The 26,120-nt window shown below is 41.5% G+C and overlaps 1 protein-coding gene across 2 annotated transcripts; it reads left to right on the top strand.

Moving 5' to 3' along the window:
- The first annotated feature begins 6,008 nt into the window (after positions 1-6,008).
- PHC1 (polyhomeotic homolog 1) lies at positions 6,009-26,078 on the top strand. 2 transcript variants are annotated; one of them, XM_036237119.1, is made up of 15 exons: positions 6,009-6,268; positions 9,071-9,228; positions 10,311-10,421; positions 11,220-11,300; positions 11,820-11,969; positions 12,572-12,703; positions 17,976-18,471; positions 19,844-20,730; positions 21,257-21,404; positions 21,665-21,876; positions 22,434-22,548; positions 23,241-23,349; positions 23,546-23,696; positions 24,112-24,343; positions 25,105-26,078. In XM_036237119.1, the coding sequence occupies exons 2-15, from the start codon at positions 9,115-9,117 to the stop codon at positions 25,257-25,259; spliced, it is 3,093 nt and encodes a 1,030-aa protein (XP_036093012.1). In that variant the 5' UTR covers positions 6,009-6,268; positions 9,071-9,114; the 3' UTR covers positions 25,260-26,078. The 2 variants fall into 2 exon arrangements, with proteins under 2 accessions (XP_036093012.1, XP_015983536.2); XM_016128050.2 differs by having other exon boundaries at positions 6,010-6,268; positions 12,548-12,703.
- The last annotated feature ends 42 nt before the right edge of the window (positions 26,079-26,120 follow it).

The raw sequence follows: 26,120 nt of genomic DNA, 5'->3' as shown, positions 1-26,120 counted from the left end.
CACTGAGCGAAAATCGAGGTGTTAGGTCTATGCTCTTTTCTGGAGGCTCTAGGGGAAAATCCATTTCCTTGTCCCCCGCCCCTTCCCCCTTCAGCTTCTAGAGGCTTCCTGCTTGCTCACCTTATGGTCCCCTTCCATCTTCAAAGCCAGCAACGGCAGGATGAGTCCTTCTCTCATCATATCACTGGACCTGTCTTCTCTCCGTCGTTTACATCTTTAAGGACCCTGTGATTACCCTGGGCTCATCCAGATAGCTTAGGATAATCTTCTTAGTTTCAGGTCAGCTGTTTGGAAAGTTAATTCCATTTGCAACTTTAATTCCCCTTCGCCTTAGCATAACATGTTCATAGATTTCATGGGTGAGGACATCTTTGGGGCTATTATCTGCTTACCAAAGATTATCAGCAGGCTAAGGAGAAAAGAGAGAATTTAGGGAAATAATACCTTTCTCTTCTTTATTTTTTTGCTGAGACATCTCCCTGGGATCTTTATGGTCTGATAACCAGAGCTATTCCCATTGTTAACCAAGGCCGAGTGGGCCCTCCATTGCATGCATTTACAATAGCAAATGCCAAACATCTTTGTGCAAACATTTATGTGTATGCTAAGCATTTTAAATAGATCTGCACTACTTTATTTCACACTGAGGAAGATGTGATGCAATTAGAGCTTGGGAGTCAGACAGACCTGAATTTAAATTGGACTCTGTTACTACTCCCATAAACTTTGAGCAATTCACTTAAACTTCCTGAACCTTAATTTCCTTAATTTAAGGATTAATAATAGCTAGCTGAAAAGGCTGTTGAGATAGTTGAACACAATAATATATATGAAGCCACGAACAGAGGCTCTAAGTATATTTGATTCTTTTTTCCCCTTTAGACTTCTTTCTAGGAGTTTAGGTCTCTTGGCCTTGGGCACATAACTCCAGAGGACATATATCCAGGACTTGTCTCAGCATGGATTTGTAACCAAGTTCTGGAAACGTAGACCAGGAGACACACTTGAAGCCAAAAAGAGGTAAATTTTGTACACAGGAAACAAAATACTCTTTTCATATAAAATGATAGCAATAAAGAGGAGCCGAATATGCCACCCCCAAATATACCACTTTGGCATGAGTCTTATTTTGAGTGAAAGGCAACTGAGAATGAACACATGCAGGAAGAGCTCTCTGCCTAATAAATTTCCCTGTGAGGGAGGTCTCCCCCAGCTCTGCCATCCCCACCCAGGAAGAAAAGAAAGCACTATTCCCCAGCAATTTTGCAATTTATGTTCCTGGAAGTTCAACCTGTCTTTCATTTGTTAAGAAGAGTTTATAAGCTCCTGAGTCTAATGGCTTCTTTGAGTTTTAATTCTTTTCTGAACTCCCATACAAGTAAATATTAATAAAAATTGTGTGTCTTTTCTCCTGTGAATTTGTCTTTTGTTAGTTTAATTTGGGGGGCCCCCATTAATTGAATAGAAGAAAAGTTTTTTCTCCTTGACAATAAATTCAGTAACTTATAAACTCATTAAATTGTGAGTTTAAAAAGTTGAGTTATAGGCTGAATAAGAAACAAAGAGTGGTTTAGATACATTCGATGATAAAAAAATATATTGGGTTACTAAAGGAAACTAATAATAATAGCTCGTATTATGTGTCAGATACTGTACGAAATACTTTATAAACATCTCATTTATTTCCAACAACTACTAGATTTTATTCCCACTTACAGAAAGAAAACCAAAGCTGAAAGAAAGTGCATGATTTGCCCTTAATCACATGGTAACTGTTTAAACAGGTGACACCTATGTTATTGCCAACCTTATGCTACTCGAGGTTTGGGGGTATATCTCTTCCTTTTTTTGAAGGTAATGATGCATGGCATATTGAGCTGAACCAATCAATATGCCAATTTTAAATTTCTGTTCTAAAGAGAAGGAATTTGGGTGGTGTAAGAGAGGAAAAATCATTCCTTAACCTTCTTAGGGGTTCCTGGCTAAGTCTGAAAACTAAACTGACATAAATTTACAGGAGGAAAACATACCTATTGTTTTTAAAAATGACTAAAGACGACAGTTTAGGTGATGGTTACCAACTTTAACACTGCATGAAGTGGACGGTGTCTATTTGGAAAGCTGCAAAATGGGATGGGAGACGGGATTCTTTATAAAGAATAAACAACAATGAAGTAAATACACGGCCCAGAGTTGGCTTGGCATTTGAGGATTGGCTGATTGCATATGCTGTGTTTATGGTAAAGAGGCATATCTACAGGGGACATGAAAACTATCTTGAGTTTCACTTTGCTGATGGGGCACCCCAGGCAGGAGTGTCTCAATCTTGGGCCTAGAAATTTATCTTAACACATTTAATTTAAGTTTTATGTGACATAGGAGTCTTCATTACAAAATGAAGATCCAAAGAAATAGACTCGTGTATTTTTATGCTGAATTTGATGAAGAGTGGACAACTGTGGAAGAATATTATAGGTTAAGGAGTGTGACGTAAGTGTACTTAACTGGGGGAAACATGGCAAGGCCTGTTTGCTAGGCTTCTTCGTGGTGTCCCTTTGTCTTCTGGGATAAGGATGCTCTTTCTTCCTTGGGAACCTCTCACCTGAGGGTTTTATTACCTCTTTTAGGAAAGAAGAAAGGGAAAGAAGTCAGAATAACTTTCCTGTTTCTGCTATTTTTTCAAACTTCTTCAGCTTAAAATAGTCAATGTGCCAAGGTGCTATGTTTTGGGTTAGTGTGTCCTGAACTCTATCATGGGCATTAATGGTGAGGAATGAGAAGTATCTTTATTCTTTAAATTCTATGGTTTTTTTCTTTTTCTTTTTTCTTTTTTTTTATTTGAGAGAAGGGTGAGCATCTAGGAAATTAACACATAAAGATATTTTCCACTCGCCAGGGATTATAAAATGCCCCTCTTCTACATTTATTTTTTAGTGTTCAATTTTCTCCACTTAAAATTGAGGGGATGGATAAAGTTCTGTTTTGCTTTAAAAATCTAAAAATCCTCTTCGTTTTGGGAGAAATCATCTTTTTTTTTTCTCCCAACTAGACCTTAAGTGACATATAGAATTGTGGTGAGATGGGGGTGGGATATATGTAGTGGTTCACATCCAAAATTGGCGGTAGCTAGAGAAAAGGTTTTGATTCCACCCCCCCCCACCACTACTCCTATCCACATTTGCATAAAAATGTGATCACACATGCTTACTTGCTTGGCTACTTGTAAATACACACATTCCAATGATACTAACACCTCTAGTGGTAAAGACCATCTCTTCCTTCACAATTCATTGCACAATGCAGGACTTAGAAGTTTGAAGAATTCTTATTCAAACATCAGTTGATGTGCAAAATTATATTAGCTAACTTTCTATTTTATTTGCTTTAGTTGCTTCCAAACAGTTAACTTCCTTTCAAAACCTTATTTAGGTAAATTTGCAGGGGGAGGGCTTCAATTTCTACTTACCAGATAGAATGCATTTCCTTCTCACCTCTTTAAGCTAAAGACTTTCAGTGTTATGCAGAGTAAAGAAATTATTTAGCCTCCATTCGCAAGAACTATTTGGTTTGTAAAAGAAAAGACTAATTCCAGCACAATCATTAAATGAAAATGAGAAAGTTTAGCAAAAAAAGAAAATCAGTCATGGATTTTTTAGGAATCACAAATTGTTTTGCTCTGTTTAGGTAAGTTCTTCCCAAGCTGATTTTAGTCTACGGCAATGATTTTTTTTTTTTTTTTTTTTTTTTTTTTATGAATGGAGGTTTTCTAATACTTCACTTTACTGTTGATATATATTTTTATCCTGAAATTTTCTTTGGAAAATTGCTTAGCCCCTGGAAGACTGGTCTATCTTGGGAAGAAACGAACTTGAAAAGAATTACTGGGAAATGTAGGGTATAAGCCTTTATAGAAAAAAAAAAGGTTAAACTATTGGCCCATAATCAATAAGGCATGCTCTGTAATAAGAGTATTCCTAGGCTAGATTTCTATCAGACATCCAACAAATTGTACATCATATCTTATCCCTTAACATCGTCTAAACATATAACTTTAAGTAGATGTAGAGGCTGGTAGTCCAGAAAATACAAATCTTTTTTAGAGGTGGAATGTAACTATATGCATTGGTAGTGATCCTGCTCCATTACTAATGAGGCTGAAATGGCCAGGTACCCATTAGGTATGCAAATTCCATAGGCTATTGGAAAAACACAGGCTGGCATCTGGGTTCTTTATCCTTGGAATATATAACAAGCTTTCTTTAGACATTGAACAGTGATAATTCTCTCATGGAACTCATGGAAGCACATGAGTAATATCTCTTGACCTGAATGTCACATAATCTGAAAGTTATCCATCAGCACAACTTTTTTTTTTTTTTTTAATTAGTGCTAGGATCTTCAGCGTAGGCTCCATGTATCTATTCTAAGCCTCTACAAGAAAGCTTTAAACTTGCCACAAATCTCCGTTTGAATTAGATGACTAATGCTTTATTTAGTTTTTACCACTAGTTTTTGCCAGAACCTTTCCAATTCATTCTCAGCCAAAGCCGGTCATCCATCCTGGCAACATACCCTTTCACCTCCCCACACCTTACATCTTTCTTTTTCCAGTCCTTTGGCTGCCCTCTGGTTTCTTCACTGGCATACTTGTCTGACTGGTTCTTAGAAGCCTGGAAGAGATTTTTCTCTTCTATAAATTTGGCTACCGCTAATTAAGAGCCTGGAGCCCAAACACTCCTCTCTCAATGCATATCTAAACGGATCTAATTTATAAACAAAGAGAACACTTCTATTTTTCCTGTCAAAACAACCCATGCATTGGCTTTTAAAGGAGAGACTAAAGAGCGGGTTGACAAAGAAATACCTGGATAGAACAGAGGTTAGGAAAAAGTCACGAGATAAATATAGTTACTGGACTACGGTAACAACAGAAAAAGCATCAGCTCTAGTCATTAATCCACAAGGTGTCCCCTGGTCCCTTCTGTAAGGGTTAATGAGGGCAGTTATCTTTGTTCTGCGCACTGATGTAATCCAAGCTTCCAAAAAACAGTGAGAGACACATAGTAGGTGCTCTATAAGTATTTGCTAAATGTTCAAAGTCTAAGATAATTAAAAACCGATGACAAAGGCTATTGCTTTATCAAACGTTTAATATTCCCAAATACCGCCCCATTGTTCTTTTGATACCCTTACCTTCCCCCTTGTTTTTGTCGTTCTAATTCTTTTACATGCGCATTTAAGCCTAAGAACACACAAGCACACAAAATCCCTGAATTTACAGACCTAAAGGTGTTACTCAAAGCAAGTTATATTAGATTGCTTTTAGAGGAGTGTCAACTCCTAACGGGTTCACTGTTTCAGTTGCAGCAGCATTCTTTCCCGCCTTCTTGGAGTTGAGGTGAGAGATTAAACAATCAAAATTCTTTTTCCTCAGTCTTTTTTTTCTTTCCTGTTCTTTCCTCGGCTTTCTTTCTTTTCCCAGTCTATCGTGTCTCTGGGGTCGTTGCTTTGCTCTTTCTCCCTCTCCTCCTGTTGGTCCCTTTGATCCTTTCTTTCTATGCCTTATTCCCAGAAGCTCCAGAAAATACCTTCTTTTTTCCCCTTTTCACGTCACTTCCCTCCCTTCTCCCATCTCCCTCTCCTCTGTGAGAGGTGAGTTCCCCACTAGAGGCCAGCACTTTCTCAGTTTCGTCCCTCCAACCGGAGAGCAGAACTCGGAGAGAAAGAAGGGGGGAAAAAAAAAGGAGAAAGGGAGAGAGAGACTGGGAAAAAAAACAACCCCGGGGCCTAGAGCGCAGAGGCCCGGGAGCGGCGTCGTCATGGCAACGGGCGCCGGCAGGAAACGAGGGACGCGCGGAGGGAGGGGGAGGAGGGCGCCGAGGGGAGGGGGTGGGCCGGGGGAGGGGTCCGGCTGCCCCGGAAGCACCTCCCCGCCAGCCCCCTCCTCCAGCCCGGCCCGCAGCCCCCAGCCTGCAGCCCCCACCCTCTCGGCTTGGCAGGAAGTGACAGGCCCGGAGCGAGCCCCGGAGGCCTGGCAAAGCCGCGGCCGGGCCCGCACCCGGAGCGGCGGGAGGGGCGGGGAGCTGCGGCCGCGCCGGGCACCTCCCACCCCGCCCTCGGCGCCCCCGCCCCTCCAGGAAGGGGAGGAGGCGAGGGGAACCCGCCGCGGAGGCCGAGCGATCCCCCCGCCCAGCCCGGCGACCGGGGGACCCCGGCACATGAGGTGGACGCCCCCCGGGAGCACTTGGGTGCTGAGCCAGGCGCGAAGGTAACCCGGCGACCGCGGGCTGGGGAGGGGCAGCACCTCTGGGGGCTTGGCTGCGCGGGGAGGTTTCTCCAGCCACCTCGGTCTGTGCAACGCCCCAGGTACCTCCCCCAGTTTCTTTCCCTGCCTACCTCTAGTGCTTAGCTCTGCGGTCCTTCGGCTCTGCCTGTCCAAGACTTGCTGTTCGTGTCGCTGTGCTTAATGCTGTCTGTCCGTTACCCTAGTTGCTTCTGACTGCTCATTTTCTCATTCATTTTTTCTTCTTAGACTTTGGCTCTCCCATCTAAGCATGCTGTCTAGTTATCTCCTTGCTTTATACGGTCCGCTGGGTTCCTCAGCCTCCGGTTCCTTGACTTCTGTCTGTCTCTTTTGCCCGTCTCCCTATTATCAGTAAGCACATTTCCCTGCTAACTTGGGTCAGTTCACTTCTGGTACTATTCTTTCTGCTACCTTACCCCAGTGTATTTGATTTCTCTTTGGAACCTCATTTTCATTAAGGTTCATATACAACAAGGACCCCTGGGCGTCTACTATTCCTCTACTCCAGATTACTTCCATTTCTTTGGCACAGACTTCTCGGAACCACCCCCTTCTCCCGCCTTCCTTCCCATGCCCCATCCTTTCCACAAGACAGAGTTTTATGCCTCGGGAAATTGATTTCTTCCAACTCTTGGCTCAATAGGCCCAGTAATAGTTCTACTTCAATATCCTTTCCTACCTGCCTTCCAGGGGGTCTGTGCTCCTACCCACCCAAATCCATACACACCCAAATACTACCTTTCAAGACGACAATGGTTTAGCTATTGTGGGGACCTCTGTGGATCAGTTTCTCACTCTTTCTTCTCGTTTAATTCTGAAATTCGAATTCGCTGTGCTTCCCAAACTTTTTGCTGTCTTCATTTTCTGTACTTAATTTTACAGTCCCAACTTTGATCTTGAACGAATAGATTTATGTACCTGGGATACAGAAATCCTGGTTTTGATGACAGTTCCCTGGATTTTATTAAAGACTTTAACCTTGTCCCTTTCTATCTCTGTATCCATTTCACAATCTGAAAAAAATATTAAGAAGGCTTCCATTTTGGGGTAGATGGGGGGACCATTTAGTTTATTAGCATTTTTACCTATTAATGTAGGAATTAATGCCCCCTCTAGCTAGTAAAGGGGTCTCATGTCTCTGAGTCAACTAAGTCCAGTGATCTATACAACTGTGAGTGCTGCCTCTAATCCTTACCCACTTTTTTTCTTCACATGCTGATAATGAGGATTCATGGGTCTGTATCTGTTTAGTGCTTTGATATTTTGGCAAAAGATGTGGGGAGAAGGTAGACTAGAGTTGAAACTGATATGATTTCTCCTATGTACTTGGGTTACATCCGTTTGCACTGACATTTGCTATTCCTAAATGAAACTGAAGAGATGGGTAGTTCTTGGGGGATAATGATGCAATCAGATGATATTGGGAATGTAATAACAAGAAATGTCCCCAACTCTATTTCTAATGCTAGCCGGTTTGATTTTACTTACTTTTTTTGTTTTGGATGCAGTCATTAAGATACATCCACTGTAATAAAACTGTTGACAGCCCTTAACAGAAATTCTGGTTTGATGTTTACATTCCTAAACCACGTAGTGTGGTTTGTAGACCTATTTCTGTGCCGCGAAAGCACAGAATATAGTGTTTAGGTTTAACAGGAGAAAAAAAAACGAACGAATAAAAAAAACTCTTATTGTCATTTAGTGCTGCTTTAAAGGTATATGTCTTCTTGCTTCTCTTCTCCTATTTCTTTGCTTGGTTCTCACCAGTGTTTGCAAATGTCATTTTGCAAATTTTAGTCTAGACCCCAGAGGGTTAATTGTGACCACTTTAGTTGGCTAAAAAATTGAATCTCTTTTTCTTGAAGATTTTCATTGCTGTATATTTAATATGTTTAATACCTGGGAGTCATTTGTTAAAATGATATATTACATTCAGTTGTGAAGCTTTGTTTGCAGATGGGGAAACTGAGGTATAAGAAGGGAAAGTGACATGCCCAAGGTGTTGTTGTTAGCCTGAACTTGAACCAGGTAGCTCTTTGAGCTATACATGGGCTGTAGACGAGCTCTTCTACCTCCTAGTTTTTTGACTGCTCATGATGTGTTTAACCTGTGTGTATCTTAGGGCCCTCCTCCATAAACTGAGGACAGTGCATACTCCAACTGAGTGACACTGTCTTAATCATAGATTTGGTTTCTGATTTAAAGAAGCATGTGCTAGTGTAGACTTGATACTTAGTAGGACAGCTCCTTCAATCTCAGAAAACCTCATTTTCATAATTGTAATGCGGGAATAATAATATTTATCTTTAAGCACTGTGAGAGATAATGAAGGTGAAGAGCCTAACTCAGTGAGAAGAGGCACCTAGTGGCTTCACAGTAAATGGTGACTGATGTTAGGATGATACTGATAAGGATGTTGCAGATGCAGATAAAAATGAGATAACAATAAGTTTTAAACAGGAAGATTTTAAATTGTTCAAAAGTGTTATGGGAATGTAAGCTGGCCTTAGTATTGTGAGGTGCTATCTTACATCCCTGCCATTTTATATTTAATAACAGCTATGAGGGAATGTGTAAAAGTTGTTTCTTTTGAGACACTGCATAGCTTCAAAAGATGGTGTGGGGAAATGTATACTGCAGATTTGGTAGTTAAAAAAAAACATGGATTATGGATGAAGAGGAAGATTCTTAGATTATATGAATAATAATATGAAATAATAGTTCGAGATCAGGTATAAATTTTAATTGTTTGCTACTTCCATCTAGGTCTTGAGTTAGAGCACCAGCCTTGGGACTCCTGGACCACTATCATGGAGACTGAGAGCGAGCAGAACTCTAACTCCACCAATGGGAGTTCCAGCTCTGGGGGCAGCTCTCGGCCCCAGATAGCTCAAATGTCACTGTACGAACGGCAAGCAGTGCAGGTGAGGTTCAGCTCTGAGGGGCTGTGATCTGTGAGTATTGGCTGGGGGAAGGCATGGATTCCAGAAGATAATCGCCCTTAGTTCCTTTGTAGAAAACTGGGGGAGTTGGATTAGGTGATGACTAAGGTCACTTCTAGCTCTGAGAATCTTAGGAGTTTAAAACAGTTTGAGCAAGCAAACAGAGACTGAGATTCAGTCTTAAGGTTTTTTTTGTACTGTTCAGTTCATGTAACTAGATTCTCACTAACCATTTCTCTTCATGGATTCTCAGGTTTTTAATCTTTGGTCTTTTAAAAATCACCTTGAGTAACAGAAGTATAAAACTCTTTAGAGTTTTATTTTTAGACAAATGGTAAATTTCATGATTTTAAAAATTTGCTTGGGAATGGAGTCCTTTAATTAAAGTATTTTGGTTACTAGAATAACTAGTTTTAATCATTAAAGAATAAGAATATCATAAATAGTTTTAATCATTAAAGAAGAAGAATATAGTAATATCCTAAAGTTAACACTTAAAACTAAATTACCAATATTGTTTAAGAAACATGCATTAGCATTATATTGTAGATGTTTGAAAATGGCAGTTATTTGAAAATTTTGTATGCTAGAATCATTCATAAGCCACTTACTCAAGTTTTCCATCATTTTCAACTCTTTAGGGCTTTATCACCTCTGTTGTATCTCTAGAATATGGCCTTTTACTTTCTTCTTCTCTTTACATTTATCAACATTCCATTTATTTTTGAGCCATCTATCCCCTCCCTATTCTTTTCTTTGCTGTATCATGTATTTTTAGATTCCATTTTAAGAAATAAGCGTTCATGTGAGTTACACTGCTTTACTTTTCTTTATATATAGAGCATAGCAGAATTAATTGTTTCTCCACTTTTTGAGGACTATATGAACTTACTGGTTCTCATATAAACAAAGTGGACAAATCAGAAGTTGATGGTTTAGCCAAACTCCCATCTTCCTTTGTCTCCTTGCCCTGTGTCACTTTCACAGGATCACAGTGATTTGCATAGAATAGGAGTTAGGAGTGATTCATTCTAAGTGAGTTGATCTTTTCTTTCTCCTCCTAGGCTCTGCAGGCACTGCAGCGTCAGCCCAACGCGGCTCAGTATTTCCACCAGTTCATGCTCCAGCAGCAGCTCAGTAATGCCCAGCTGCATAGCCTGGCTGCCGTCCAGCAGGTGAGAGGTCAGCAGCCAGCTGGCCTAAGAGGGAGGGGATAGGTGCTACAGGTGGGTAGGGGCATATTGCACCCTGCCTGGCTAGAAACATTCTCCTCTGCCTCCTGTCCTCCTGTAGAAAGATTAATGGATCTTAGCTTCTGCGGTTGTAGTGAGAACTGTGGGAGAACTTCCTTTTGGAGGTAGACTGGCTATGTCTAGAACTACACTATGTAATGCGGTAGCCACTAGCCACGTGGTGCTATTGAGTACTTGAAATGTGGCCTTTCCCAACTGAGATGTGCAGTAAGATTTGTATTTCAACGACTTAGCAAGAAAAAAAAGTAAAATATCTCAGTAGTTTGTTTATGTTGGTTACATGTTGAAACGAGAGCTATATTGGCTTAAAATACACTATAGGAGTGTTCCCCTATTTCTATTCTCTTTTAAAAAATGTACATATTAGAAAATTATATACGTGGCTCACATTATATTTGTATTGGACAGCTGTGGGTTCGTTTTATCAGTTATTCACAATGTGACCTGACCAAAGGTTCTTCCATCTAAAAGAAAGTGGGAAGAGGAGGACAGATTGCCTGCCTGCCCCAGGGGGGTTCTGTGGGAGTCACTGGGTAGTTAGCATATGTGGTAAGGCGAGATCGTTGGCATAGTGGATATACTTTTCTTTGCTTCATAAGAGTCTTTTGGTTCTTACCTGAAGTCTTTATTACTTTCTTTGCCTCTGATTTATTGCTGGCAGATTCAGAGCCTTTTTCTTTGTTGTCTCCGCTCTTTTTTATTTCCTTTTCTCTCTCTCAGGCCACAATTGCTGCCAGTCGGCAGGCCAGCTCCCCAAACACCAGCACTGCACAGCAGCAGACTGCCACCACCCAGGCCTCAGTGAGTACCGCTTCTTCCCACTGAGGAGAGGCTTCTCTCTTGGCATCTTTGTTTCTGGGCTAAACTTTGTGTGGCCCATCTCAGAGTGTTTACTGAACCATCAATGGTATTTATTGCTCTTATGTAGTGAATGTTAGTAACAGAAAAGTAACCAACTTGGATCTATATAGGAGTCTTAACAAGGAAGTCTAAGAAAGGAGGAAGAAAATCCTGGGGAAGAAGAGGAGATAATAAAGGAAAGGGACTAATCTCTAGACCCTTCAATGAGAAGTAAAATCTGTTCCATTTGCCTTCTCAACTGTTACGCTGGTGGCTAGGGACTGGTTTCTTTACTTTGGTAATATACCACAGTAGCCAGGATGACAGTTACAGAAAGGAAAGTATTAATCATTTCTACCCCTGACTCTGTGAAAGGGAGGTATTCTGTTCTTGACCATATCACTCTGAATTTGTCAGTCACTTTCATTTCCTTTCACCTTTCTTAAATTCTTAGTCTTCATTCCTTTCTATACCATACAGATCAATCTGGCCACCACGTCGGCCGCTCAGCTCATCAGCCGATCCCAGAGTGTGAGCTCTCCCAGTGCTACCACTTTGACCCAATCTGTGCTACTGGGGAACACCACCTCCCCACCCCTCAACCAGTCCCAAGCCCAGATGTATCTACGGGTAAGCCACAGACACAACTGCCATTGTCCCACAGGCATAACTGTTCTGTCCTGGCTAGGACTTGAGTGAAAGCTATTTTATTTAACCATAGTTACCCAGCTGTTTTAAGACAAGCCCATCTCCTTCCTATACCTTACTTACCTCTAGAAGTAACGCCCAGTATTCACAGGTAGCCTGCAGATTACATTGAGATCCTAAATTAGAAGTGTTCACCTTAACATTTGTCTAAATTAACATCAGATAGTCTAATCTTTAAACCTAATTCTAAGTGTTAGCTCTTAGCTTATCTACTTACTATACATAAATACTTGTGCTAAGATTCTCATTGTCTCAACTTCTTTGATGTGTGACTCTTTGTTATCCATCTCTAGTTTTATACACATTCTAGGTTTTCTTCTGGATGATTCATCACATATGGAAAACAAAGGGTCTCCTGGGTTGGTGTGGAAAGGGGCAGGGCTTACTATTTCATATCTTCTGTTTATTTTGTCTTGTGGTCCTTCCCTTCCGTTTCTTCTGTCTTTCTTCTTTTCCTCTGGCTCGCTTTCCTCTGCTCTTCTTCCTCCTCTCCTTGCCAGCCACAGCTGGGAAACCTATTGCAGGTAAACCGGACCCTTGGCCGCAATGTGCCTCTAGCCTCCCAACTCATCCTGATGCCTAACGGGGCAGTGGCTGCAGTCCAGCAGGAGGTGCCATCTGCTCAGTCTCCGGGAGTCCATACAGATGCAGATCAGGTCAGTGGCAACCATTGACCTGTGGATGGGCACTGGGGAGGATGAAGGGAATGACCACAGACTAAGGCCCACCCTTATGTCCCATTACCACTTTTCAGAATTCTTATTTTTTTTCTTTTTTTTTTTTTTTGTCTTTTTCTTAATTTCTATAGGACTTAAATCCCATACAACTTTTGAGTTATTTGAGTTAGTAAGAGAAATAAATTTGACTGAAAATAGCCCTGTGGATCTGGAAAGCCTTATTCTTAACACAGGGCAGATTTCCTTACTATTCTTTTGCCCTCCATGGCTCATTTTGTTCAGGAAGTCTTAATTCTCTCTCCTTGCAGTACTGTCTCTGGAAGATGAGGGATGGTTGAGGGAATTGTCCTGTTACATGGATGTGAAGCTGACCTGGCTAAGCTGCTGGAAGGATGTTTGATTCCTTCTCTTTATGAGTTCCTATAGCTCTCAACCTTTTTAGCAATCCGTTTCTGCTCGCTGTGTTCCAAGGGAAATCTTCACCATTGTTCCCCATGCCTTATCCCCAATATATACATAAAGTGTTAGTGTTATATATATTTTTTAAGCCTGAATTTTTTTTATCTTATTACTGGGATATAAACTGGGATCTCATAATACTTACTTTATTCTTTTAGTTTATCAAATAGCAAGAAAATATTGAGCTTTCTTTCTGTCGATGTGCTCAGATATATACTAGAAACTTTGGGAGACTGAAAAGAAATATGAGTCAGGTCCTTATTAAAAAAAAAAAAGCTTAGAAAACAAAGAAATGCAAAAGTAAATGGCACTAACTTTGATATGAGAAGAGTTGGCTGCAGTAATCTTAAGTGAATTTCGGGATACTTGAACAAATTCTTGGAGGATGGGGTATGATTTGATTTGGAGTAAGAAGAAAACTGGTGTGAGAACAGTCTATGTGAAGGCATCATTCGTATATGTGTGACTCTGAGTTAGGGGTGAGCATAAAGTGGAGACAACAGGCTGATGGTAGAAAAGGTCATTGTTGGGAAAAGTCTGAAAGCTAAGTAACTTCGTAGGTAGCAGGGGTCATTGCTGGCTGTTGAACAGCAGAGTAATAGGAAAAGACAAGTACTTTAGAAAGAGGCAACTAGGAACATGTACCCAGAGAAGAAAGAGAAATTAGGGAACCTACTAAAGAGACTCTTGGGGTCAGCTAGTAACAAGGTAAGACCTTTGTTTTAGACTATGCCAACAGTAGGATCAGAGGATGAGTGAGGTTGAGACTGTTTCCATATCCAGTTCTTTCATTTATCCATCTATTTGTTGAGTGTCAACATGTGGAAGGACAGAGTAGTGGTTGAAAGTGCGAATCCGATGTTTGGGTCAGATTCCAACTGACTGTGTGACCCAGGCAAATGACCTAATATCTTTTTGCCATGGTTTTTTAATATATAAAACATTTATTATAAAATATATACTCCAGGGTATGTTTTGAGGACTAAATGAGTTTATATGTGTAAGTGCTTGAACAGTGCCTGAGATGATGAGTGTTTATGAGTATTAGCTATCATTATTCTATATCAGATATATATATTCCTTAGCCTTGAATGCCCAAGGAAGTCACAATGACTAGACTGATAGAGATCACAAATCATTGAAGTACCAGACATTATATACATACATAATCACCTGAGTGGTTTAATAATTGTTTCATTAGGAAGTACAGCATGCTCTGAAAACAGAAAAGGACTTAATTTAGCCTTGGGATGGGGATAGAAGTCAAGAAGGGCTCTCTGAGGAGGTGACAGTTAAATTCAGGCCTGTAGAAGCTAGTTAGGTGAAGACATGGAAAGAGAGTGCTGAATGCGGGGGAACCTTATGTCCAAAATTCCTGAGGAGGGAAGGAGCTTTATATATTTGAGGAACTGAAAGAAAGACCTGTATTCCTGGAGTTTGGCAAAGAGGATGGAGATGGTGCTGGAGAGGTATGTGAAACCTCATCTTGCAGGACCTCGGGCACTGTTTTTAGGATTTTGGGCTTTATGTGAAGGGCAATGGGAAGCTATGGAAGGACTTTAAGCATGACATGGAGTGATTTGAGGTTTTTGTTGTTTGTTAATTTTAAAGATTGTTGGCTCCTCTATGGAGAATAAATGGAAATAGCATGAGTATGAATGTAGGGAGAACAACACCATCATAACAGTTTATGGGAAAGATGGTGTTTGGATTGGGTGGTAGCAATGGAGATGGACAGAAATGAATATTGAGAAAAGCATAGGTCAGTAAAAAAGGAGAACAGATTCAGTGGATAGGGAGTTGAGGAAGAAGCCAGAGATAAGACCTCACACAGTAGTGAGGTGGGTGGTAGTGATAATTATGAGATAAATAATGTTGGAGAAGTGGATTTAGGGTGAAGTTCACTTTTGGATGTGCAGCCCTTTCTAGCCGTCCAGGAAGAGATACAGGGTCAGTGATGTTATGTATGTGGTGGAAACTCAGAGGACAGCTGTGTTGAGATAAACATTCAAGAGCAATGGGCATATTGATAATTGAATTCTAGGGAGTGTTTGAAATTTCGTAGGGAGATGGCATAGATTGATAAGAGAAAGCCTTTAAGATGAAGCCCCGAGGGTTAGGGAGCCCTTAGAAAATAGGGCAGTTCAGGTCAAGTGGAGGGTAATGGACTGGCAAAGGTGAACAGGAAAAAGTGACAGACAACATCTGGATTGTGTGGTGTCATGAAAACCAGGGAACAGAGTGGAACAAGAAGTGGCAAGGGTCCTCCATCAAATGCAGTAAAGAGGGCAAGAAAGATGGAGTTACAGGTATGGATGAAGAACCATTTCAGTGGAGTCATCGGGGTGAGGAATAACTGAGGATAATGGGAATAGATGCAATCAATGAATGTAAACAATTATTAAGAGTTTAGCAGTGACAGGAAAGGAATATGAAACTGGGAGAGGGGAGGTGAGGTTCAGGGACAGCAAAAGGAAGGAGCCAGTACAGGAGAGGGTGAAAAGACAGGAGAGAATTGGTAACATAAGCTTCTTGAGAATGAGGAGGGGTAGAAGGGAGAGGAGGGAGAAGTAAGTGATGGGTGCTTATGTAGATGAATGTATAGATTTGGTGGGGTATCATGCTCATGAAATGGTTTTATTGTCTCTGCAGGGGTGAATGAGAGGAAAGAGGAAGTGGTTCTGAGGTATAGGGAGAGTAGAAAACTTTTAAGTAGCCATTACAGAAAGAAAGCCGAGTAGGAAAAAACTGTATAATTGCCAGATAGTAATAAGTGCCCTAGCACCTAATCCTAATGATTCTTGTAAATATTTCTCAAAAGCTATTAACTCTTCTTTACTGATGTTGCTTGATTCAGGTTCTTTTATTTTTCACCTGAATTATTGTGCTGGTTTTCTAACCAGTCTCTTGACTTTAGCCTTATCTGTTTCTCATCCTCTTCCACATTACTATTAGAATAAGTTTTCTTAATATGAAAATATATGATTTTACTAACATTATTTTTAATTGTACCTCTTGTATACAGAATTTGATAAATCATGTCCTTGGCTCCTGACATCCTCTCATCAATGGTCCATTCATGGCCCACTTTTATTTATTTACTCAGTAAGTTTTAATAATATAATCAATCCCAGTTCCACCAATGGTAAGGACATTCAGATTCCTAGGTTCATCCTTCCTTCCTTGTAATATAGTTTAATTGTATTTCATATAATAAAGTACTTTTTATTATGGAAAATTTCAGACATATAAAACATGGAAAAAATATGAATCCTTATGTACTTACCATCTAGCTTCAACATTTATCAACAGGTAGCCAGTCTGTCTAGGCCCCTTCCTTCCATTTGTGGATTATTTAGAAGCAAATCCCAGATACCATACCATTTATATATATTTATATATATCATTACATAATGTATATAAATGTACATTTTGTTTGTATTTACATTTGTAAGGTACTTGCACTATATGTAATCTTTGGGAATGCTTTCCTAATAGCTTATTGTCAAGATCCATGCATATTGTTGCATGTCATTATACTTTATTAATTTTGATTTCTGTGTAATATTCCATTGTATGAATATAATATAGTATATTCTCTTCTGATAATGGCCATTTGGGTTGTTCAGACTTTTGTTACTATGAATAGTGCTGCTGTGAACACTCTCATGCATGCCTCCAGTTATACATAGCAAGGGTTTTTCTTGTGGAATTCCTGGGTTAGAGGGTATGTAAATGTTCAACTTAGGGTTTGATACCAAGCTGTTTCCTAGAGTGGCTGTACCGATTTACATTTCTATCAGCAATGTCTAAAAGAATGGTTTCAACTATAGATTTGATCATATTTATTCTGATTAATATTCTTCGGTGCCTTCCTATAATCAGTTAAGCACTCATTCATTATTCCTTCTTTCTGTTCATATTTTGGAGTACTTACTATGTGTCAGGTACTGTGCTAGGTGCTGGGAATATAACAGTGAAGAAGACAGATACATTTTCTGTTTCCAAACTAAAGTTCACATTCTCCTTATTATAACATACCAGGCCCTTCTTGATCTGACACCTTTCTACCTCCCTAGCCTCAGCCTACCCTTCCTAGTTTCATTTCTTGCCACTCCTTCTAACTCACTCCAAACATAATGAAATATTCTTAATTTCCAAAAATGCTATGCTTTTTCTTGGCTCGATAAGTCTTGCAAATGTCATTACCTGTGTCTTCAAACTCTCACCTTCACTATTACCTACTGGGCTTCAGTTCAGACATTACCTGTTTTAGAAAGTCTTTCCTAATCTATCTGGTCTGAGTTAATCTTCCTCTGTGTTCCCATGGCACTTTGTGCATATCTGTGCAATGTATAATATGGTTATTGGTGACTTTCTTGTCTTTCTGTCCAAATAGAAAGTACTCATTAAGAGCAGGGACTCTCTTTCATCTCTGCATTTCCAGTATACAGTGTAATACCTGAGGCAGAGTAGGTATTTGGTAAATGTTGAATGAATAAATGGAGAGAAAAGGGAAAATCTGAGACTTTTTGAGGGAATAAATTACCAAACTTAATGATAGATTTTGTTAGTGAATGAAGGAGACTGAAAAATAAAATTTGATTCAGGAGGTCTTGCCTAGGTGACTGGAGGCCTTTAGTGTATATAATCGTAAAGGTGGGGAGATGAGTTGAGGTTGGCTGTGGAATATGCAGCTGTCTTCACTGCTTCTGAATTGGCCATGGAAATCTTTGACATTAGTGCCTCTTGTTGTCCTTTTTCAGTCTACCTTTTTCTTCTTATCTTTCAGGTGCAGAACTTGGCTGTGAGAAACCAACAGGCCTCTGCCCAAGGACCTCAAATGCAAGGCTCTACTCAGAAGGCTATTCCTCCCGGAGCCTCCCCTGTCTCTGGCCTCTCCCAGGCCTCTGGCCAGGCCCTAGCTGTGGCTCAGGCTTCCTCTGCGGCCTCAGGCCAGTCCCTCAACCTTAGTCAAGCTGGTGGAGGCAGTGGGAATAGCATCCCAGGGTCTATGGGTCCAGGTGGAAGTGGCCAGGCACCTGGGGGCATGGGTCAGTTGCCTTCCTCAGGAATGGGTGGTGGTGGGAGCTGTCCCAGGAAGGGCACAGGAGTGGTGCAGCCCTTGCCTGCAGCCCAAACAGTGACTGTGAGTCAGGGAAGCCAGACTGAAGCAGAAAGTGCGGCAGCCAAGAAGGCAGAAGCAGATGGCACTGGTCAGCAGAACGTGGGCATGAACCTGACACGGACAGCTACACCTGCTCCTAGCCAGACCCTTATTAGCTCAGGTGAGTGATCATTCTTATATTGTCATTATTCTCTTAGAAATTGAAATCTTTAGAGTACATTTCTTTGCCTTTTTTCCTGCTGCTTTTTGTCCTGGAGTAGTGGAAAGAGAGTCACATCAGCCTTGATAATATTAGGCCAGGAAGATGGGAGAACAGGTAACAGATCTTGTAAACTCAGTCTACAAGTTGCCTTGTCCTCTCTTTCTTAGGCCCTGAGTTCTTTAGTTTACTCACTCTACCCATTCATTTACCCAGTTCTTCTCAACTTGCCTACAGTGTTTTAGGAGGTGCTAGAGATACACCTTTGAAAAAACAGATTCTCTGTCCTGATGGAGCTTACAATCTAGCATAAGGGATGAATTCTCTCTTTATTTTGTGTCTAATGGTGGTTAGTTGGCCCAGTACAGAGCACAGACAGTATAAGTGCCTTAGAGTGCTTAGGGCTAATGAATAGAACCATGGTTTAATAGCTTATCATCTGTGTCAATAAGGATAAAAATGAATAATATAACCCAAAACCATTTATACTTGCTTTCAGGCTATTGTTGGATATAGTTAGATGTGTGTACCTTACTTGGCAATGTTTATTTTTGCCTTCCTTATTTCTAGCACTTTAGTTGTTGCTACATTTGGATAATTTACTCACAAAAAGTTAGAGTTAATTATCAGTTGTATTGCTAATAACTTAGTATTTATGTACAAAGCATTTCTGTTTCCAAAATGCTTTCATATACATAATGTTCTCTGGACTGCCTGGTAGTGTAGGAGGTGGGAGATCATCAACTCTGGTTTTTGGTGGAGGAAACTGGGTATAGTCAGAGCCTGTAACTGCTGATTCCTAAGACTTCTCATAGGCGGGGACCTAAAATGATGATGAGTCTTAAAAACCGTGACATTTATGGGAAGATGTTGGAATTTTTACCTCTGTGGATATTTATTCTTTCAGTGACTATTAAATGTATCTGATGTGCCGGGCTGGGTTCTAGGGATGTAAAAATGAATGAAACATGGACTCAGCCTTGAGGAACTCAGTCCACTCATACAGAGGATGGGCCAGCTTACTTTGCTGAGTATAAAGTAACAAGATTTAAGTATAGCAAAGAAAGTAAAAGTTAGATAAATGTAAGAAATTACAGGAGATTGTTAAGTGATTGAGTAAGGGAATTCTTTCTTTGAGATCTTTTAGAAATAGTTGGTAAGATCTGGTAATGTTGGACTCAGAGGAAAGAGTATGGATGAGGTGATCTCTCAGGTCCTTCCAGGTTAGATTTTCATTCACTGTGTGATTCCAAAACTAAGTACACCTTGGAAAGATGATTTTACTTTCAATTTATAATGATGATTATTTTCTGCTCTTCTTTGCTTCCTATAGCCACCTACACACAGATCCAGCCCCATTCCCTGATTCAGCAACAGCAGCAGATCCACCTGCAGCAGAAGCAGGTGGTGATCCAGCAGCAGATTGCCATCCACCATCAGCAGCAGTTCCAGCACCGCCAGTCTCAGCTACTCCACACAGCCACACACCTCCAGTTGGCTCAGCAGCAGCAGCAGCAGCAGCAGCAGCAGCAGCAACAGCAGCAACAGCAGCAGCAGCAACAGCAACAGCAGCAGCAGCAACAGCAGCAGCAACAGCAGCAGCAGCAGCAGCAGCAGCAGCAGCAGCAGCAGCAGCAGCAGCAGCAAGCCACAGCTCTCTCTGCCCCTCAGCCACCACAGGTCCCACCTACTCAGCAGGTCCCACCTTCCCAGTCCCAGCAGCAAGCCCAAACCCTGGTGGTTCAACCTATGCTCCAGTCTTCACCCTTGTCCCTCCCACCCGACCCAACTCCCAAGCCACCCATTCCCATCCAATCCAAACCACCTGGAGCACCGATCAAACCTCCTCAGTTGGGGGCTGCTAAGATGTCAGCTACCCAGCAACCACCACCCCATATCCCTGTGCAAGTTGTGGGCACCCGACAGCCAGGTACAGCCCAGGCACAGGCTTTGGGGTTGGCACAGCTGGCAGCTGCTGTACCTACTCCCCGGGGGATGCCAGGTACAATGCAGCCTGGCCAGTCCCATTTGGCCTCCTCCTCGCCACCTTCATCCCAGGCTCCTGGTACACTGCAGGAGTGCCCTCCCACATTGGCCTCTGGGATGACCCTTGCTCCTGTGCAGGGGACAGCACATGTGGTAAAGGGTGGGGCTACCACCTCCTCACCTGTTGTAGCCCAGGTCCCTGCTGCCTTCTACATGCAGTCTGTGCACCTGCCGGTGAGTGATGTCTGATGCTTTGAGGGCACTGTCACTCTTGAGAGTGAACCTGGGGCAGAGTAGAAATAGAATTTAACTTAGTAGGGGAATGAAGAGTAGAGAGAGATTAATGGAAAGCTAAGGTACTGGTATTTGCTCCTTTTGTGAGAGAGAGATGTAAATATATATAAAATCTGAACTTCATACTACTAAATGTGGTACTGAAGTTGTTTTGGGTTTTGGATCTATACTGAGTTGGATCAAGATAACATAAACCACCTAAACAATCTTTAGAAAAACAATAGTTCTTAGTTGGGCCATAATGAACCCAGGGTCTTAAGGTCTAGGACTAATTAATGTTGCATTTTCTTTTGTCCTGATGTGGAATTTATACTTCTTGGACATGACAGGGAATTTAATGTACCCTGGAAAGTAAAGATTGGGGAATCTGGAACTAAGAAAATTTTCTCTGAAAGTAATAAGGATATGTGTGGTTCCTTATCCTCATTCATATATCTTGATTTCTTTCCCATACTTCATTTTATAGGGCAAACCCCAGACATTGGGTGTCAAACGAAAGGCAGAGTCTGAGGAAGAGAGAGACGATGTCTCTACAATGGGTTCAATGCTTCCTGCCAAGGCATCTCCAGTAGCAGAGAGCCCAAAGGCCATGGAGGAGAAGAGCAGTCTTGGAGGTGAGAGACTTACCTCTGCAGTGCTGTTGGGGCACACAGAGATTAATGTTCTGAGTGAGTGAGCTAAAAGATAAATCTGGTTCAGGAGAATATGGCCTGAACTTGGTGGACAAATGAGTAGATTCAGAAATAGAACCCAGGGTGAATGATGAATTTGTGGAAAGGTGAATATGTATTGTGGAAAATCAGGCTGGCTTGGCTAACAGATGGGTCACTTATGTTATCCCATGTCTGTTCCTGAATTTGTGTTTATTTTCCAGAGAAAGGTGAACCAATGACCAATGTGAATGCTAATGCCCCAAGTGGTGAACTCGTATCCTTGGCTCCTGCCCCATCTGCACCGCCTCCTACACTAGCCATGGTGTCCAGACAGATGGGTGACTCAAAACCCCCACAGGCCATTGTGAAGCCCCAGATTCTCACCCACATCATTGAAGGCTTTGTTATCCAGGAAGGAGCAGAACCATTCCCGGTGAGGGCAGGGCCATGAGGTCGGACTTTTAAGGGGGATCTTGGTCTGACTGTTGTCTCCATTAAAATCAAAAGGCTCAGAACTATTTAATTAATAGAGAATGGTTCAGTTTTGCTGTTTATTTTGTGAGTTGTAAAGAAGGGCAAAGGAAAATGTTGAAAAAAGGAGAAAAGGAAGAATATGACTTTTAAAGCTGTAATATTTAGTTACACAAACTGAGTTGTTTATAATGAAGAAAATTGTGTTGGAGAAGTTAATGGACCTTTCTAGGTACTGACTTGTAGAACCAGAACACAGCTATCCTAGTGACTTCCCTCAACTTAGGAAGGAAAAGGACGAACTAGGGAGTCTGGTTAGGAACCTGTTCTCCAGTGGCTTATTTGAAAAAAGCCTGTTAGAGACTTGACTGCCACATTGAGAATGAGTCTCTCTGAACCAGACTTGACCTTTAACTCAAGAGTTCCAGGCAAAGACATGATGGTGAGAAATGCTGGGGAAAGCTATAGAGAAGCAGAAAGGAATTAGGCTGACTTAACTGTGACCTTTTTCTGAGACAGGTGGGTTGTTCTCAGTTACTGAAAGAGTCTGAGAAGCCACTGCAGACTGGCCTCCCGACAGGGCTGAATGAGAATCAGTCAGGTGGCCCCTTGGGAGGGGACAGCCCATCTGTTGGTAAGTATTTATTTACAGACCAGTCCAGGGAAGGAGGCTCATGGAGATGTGTTTGAGGATTCAGTGTAAAATAGTAATTATCTGTTTAAAGTAGGAATTATATGATGTCTATCAGGACACAGAAACCATAATATGTATCCGAATATTTAGAATCACACAAAAGGAATTCCATAGGATTAGGGGGATTTTTTTCAAGCTAAAGTAACCTGTTAAATTATTTACTGTAAGGATGTATTTTTCAAAAGATTATCTAAAATTAGATATTTCTTAATCTCCAGTTCTCCTTGTTCTAGATTTTATAGTCTATATTATAAACTCTTATTATTTACACTTTACCCCCCTGCTTTTGGAAACTGTGTGGGAGAGGAATATCTTTCTAGGCATTAGTAAGTAATCAGTTCCTCTCTTGTTCAGAAATGCAGTCTTGTCGGAAATCTGGGAGTACGAATTAGGATAAAATCAGTCATCAAAATGGAAATAGTCTGGCCTAAGGTTAGGTAAACTGATATCCTTGTGGGACGTTCCTTCATGGTTTTAGAATTTGAAATTTATGTTTTAGGGATTTTCAGTTAGGTGGTGGAGGTCTCTAGGGACAAACCCTGAGAGTAATTAGAGTCCAGCTCTGGGCCTAATGATGACTTATGTGGCAGCAAAAACTGATGGCAGCTTTCAAGTGATACCTTGTTTTTCAGAGCTAGATAAGAAGGCGAATCTCCTGAAGTGCGAGTACTGTGGGAAGTACGCCCCTGCAGAGCAGTTTCGCGGCTCCAAGAGATTCTGCTCCATGACTTGTGCTAAGAGGTACTGTGGACACCTCCTCCTCACCTTCAGCCTGCTTCCTCCATCTAGGATCATCTCACAGCTGATATTTAATGTCTCCATCTTTCTTTTATTGTCTTCCCCAAATCAGTTCTTAAAATGCCAGTTTACCTTTAGCACTGGGTAGCCAGGTAATCTTCTGTAGCACCTTTGACATCCTTATGTGCCTGACCTGTAGGTATAATGTGAGCTGTAGCCACCAGTTCCGGCTGAAGAGGAAAAAAATGAAAGAGTTTCAAGAAGTCAACTATGCTCGTGCCCGCCGGCGCGGACCCCGGCGCAGCTCCTCTGACATCGCCCGAGCCAAGATTCAGGGCAAGCGCCACCGGGTGAGCGGCCGTCACAGCGCCAGCGACCTTTAAAATGAACCTAGAGAGTATGAGACCAGAACTGGTTTCACATTGATTGCATTACTGAGAATTCCAAAAGATCCTGACCTGTTTGGTCCCCTCTCATCTGATTACTGGTTCATGTATCCATTAATTTTAATACTATATTTATTAGAGAAAATCTAGGACAATCATTGGTAGAAGGGAAGAATCGAGAAAGTGGTAGTGTATACCTGAAAGGTGCTTGAAAGTAGACAGGTGACTTAGGGCATTTGCAAATGAAGTACACATTACTTCATTTATGTAAGATCAGTTTTTCCTCTATGCCCAATATTAACCCAAACTCAAGGTTTTTGGGGAGGGGAGAGGAAACACTGTTATTCATGACCTTACTGTTTTTCAATTTTCTTTGTAGGGTCAAGAGGACTCTAGCCGGGGTTCAGATAATTCCAGTTATGATGAAGCACTCTCTCCAACATCTCCTGGGCCTTTATCAGTGAGAGCTGGCCATGGAGAACGAGACCTGGGGAACCCCAATACAGCCCCGCCTACCCCAGAGTTACATGGCATCAACCCTGTGTTCCTGTCTAGTAATCCTAGCCGTTGGAGTGTAGAGGAGGTGTACGAGTTTATTGCTTCTCTACAAGGTACTGTGGGCCCATCCAACAGAATCTGGGCCACCTGCATGCTTAGTTTTCCCTAGGTCATCCCACCCGGGCCTAGGTAACAGGGAACATTACTGACTTCTAAGAAGGGGCCCATGTGGTATGACAAAAGCTCTACTCTTGATATTTAAGTTACTTGCCTCCAGCCTGGTTTCCCAGTTTCCTGCTGGGTTGACTGTCCTCTGCTGTGTCAGCAATTTCAGTGTTTGGTTTTCATATCAAACACTTATTATGATTCAGCTATTATTTATTGCTAATAATTTTTGGATAAAGTATATTTTTTATGTGATTGTGAGACCCACAATCAGCAACAGTTCCAGCATGGATAAAATACTTTTTCAAAGAAGGGGATTAGGAAATAAGGTACCACTGTTGCCTGCTTCTTTTCAAAGTAGCAGTGTTTATAAGCTATTCTTGACAAAGGTGTGGCTTTCTCCCGAAAATCACTCTACCCTTTTTGCTATTTGTCTGAATTCTGTGCCCTTAAACATAAGTGTCACAAGGTTTATTTTAATTTTTTGCCAGTGTTCTTTATCTTGGCACTTTTTTCTTTTTAATTAGCCAGTCGCTCTGATTTCCTTTTGCGTTTTAAACTTGCCATTCCAGACCTTTGTTTTACTGAATTTGGGACACATACTTTGGGATTAACCATTTAGGTCTGTTTTCTCATCTTTAATTTTCACCTTTTTTTCTCTGATGCTACCATGTCCTTTCTCATACATATTCCTACCATTTCCTTTTAGGCTGCCAAGAGATTGCAGAGGAGTTTCGTTCCCAGGAGATTGATGGACAGGCCCTTTTATTACTTAAAGAGGAACATCTTATGAGTGCCATGAACATCAAGCTGGGCCCTGCCCTCAAGATCTGCGCCAAGATAAACATTCTCAAGGAGACCTAAGGTGGCTCTCTTGCACAAAGCAGCCTAAGGCAGGCATCCCCACTGTCCAGGTTACAGCCTGGTCCCACAGATTTTACAGGGAATAAAGGACTGTTCCAGTATGTAAAGCTTCTGTGGAGGGGATCACTGAGACAGGGAAGGAAAGTGTGAGAAACGGTTGCTGGTGCTACATGGCAGAGCTTTTGACATTTCCTCTGGGTTCCACTTTATTTTCAAAAATCTTTACAGTTCTCACCTACTCCAATCCAGTCTTTATAAAAGAAGTCTGGAGAATGAGGACTGCTCAGCCTTGTCCTAGAGTGTCTAGCCAGGGTCTCAGTTCTCCAAGAGGAATATACGGTGCGGTAAGGCAAGGAAATGGGCGGAATGTAGGTGTGCCTCCCCAATGGGAGAGGTAGGGTTCTTCTAGCTTGTGTGACACAAGTAGCAAAAACTGGGACTTCCTCTGGAGTGTCTGACTGTAGCTATGGCCGTTTTGTCGTCACTCACTCCCATACTAGTGAACATTTTCTCCTGCATCTGTGGCAGGCTCACCAGCCGGCGTAGGGACTTGGTTGGCATCATTCTGAGTTGCCGCAGGGACTAAAAGTGTTTAGCACATGTGACTGTTGTCAATTTTTTCTGCATCCCCCTGCTCCCTTCCACTCTATCTGTTGTCTTTCTGCCCTTTCTTTTCAATTCCAACTCTGCTCTGTCCTATAGCTTTATGAAACGAGTGTGTGGGGCCGAGGTCAGGAGTATAAATACCTGCCTTAGGTGCTATTCCTTATACAACAAAAATATTAAATATTTTTTTCCTCCTCAGTAAAAGGATAAAAATTGGTCTCAGTTGTCTGTTACTCCAATCCAGTGTCTTTCACA

The sequence above is a fragment of the Rousettus aegyptiacus genome, unplaced genomic scaffold (assembly GCF_014176215.1).
Source record: "Rousettus aegyptiacus isolate mRouAeg1 unplaced genomic scaffold, mRouAeg1.p scaffold_m13_p_2, whole genome shotgun sequence".
Classification (NCBI taxonomy): domain Eukaryota; kingdom Metazoa; phylum Chordata; class Mammalia; order Chiroptera; family Pteropodidae; genus Rousettus; species Rousettus aegyptiacus.
Note: the sequence above shows the minus strand (reverse complement) of the source record. Positions and strands in the feature narration are given on the sequence as shown.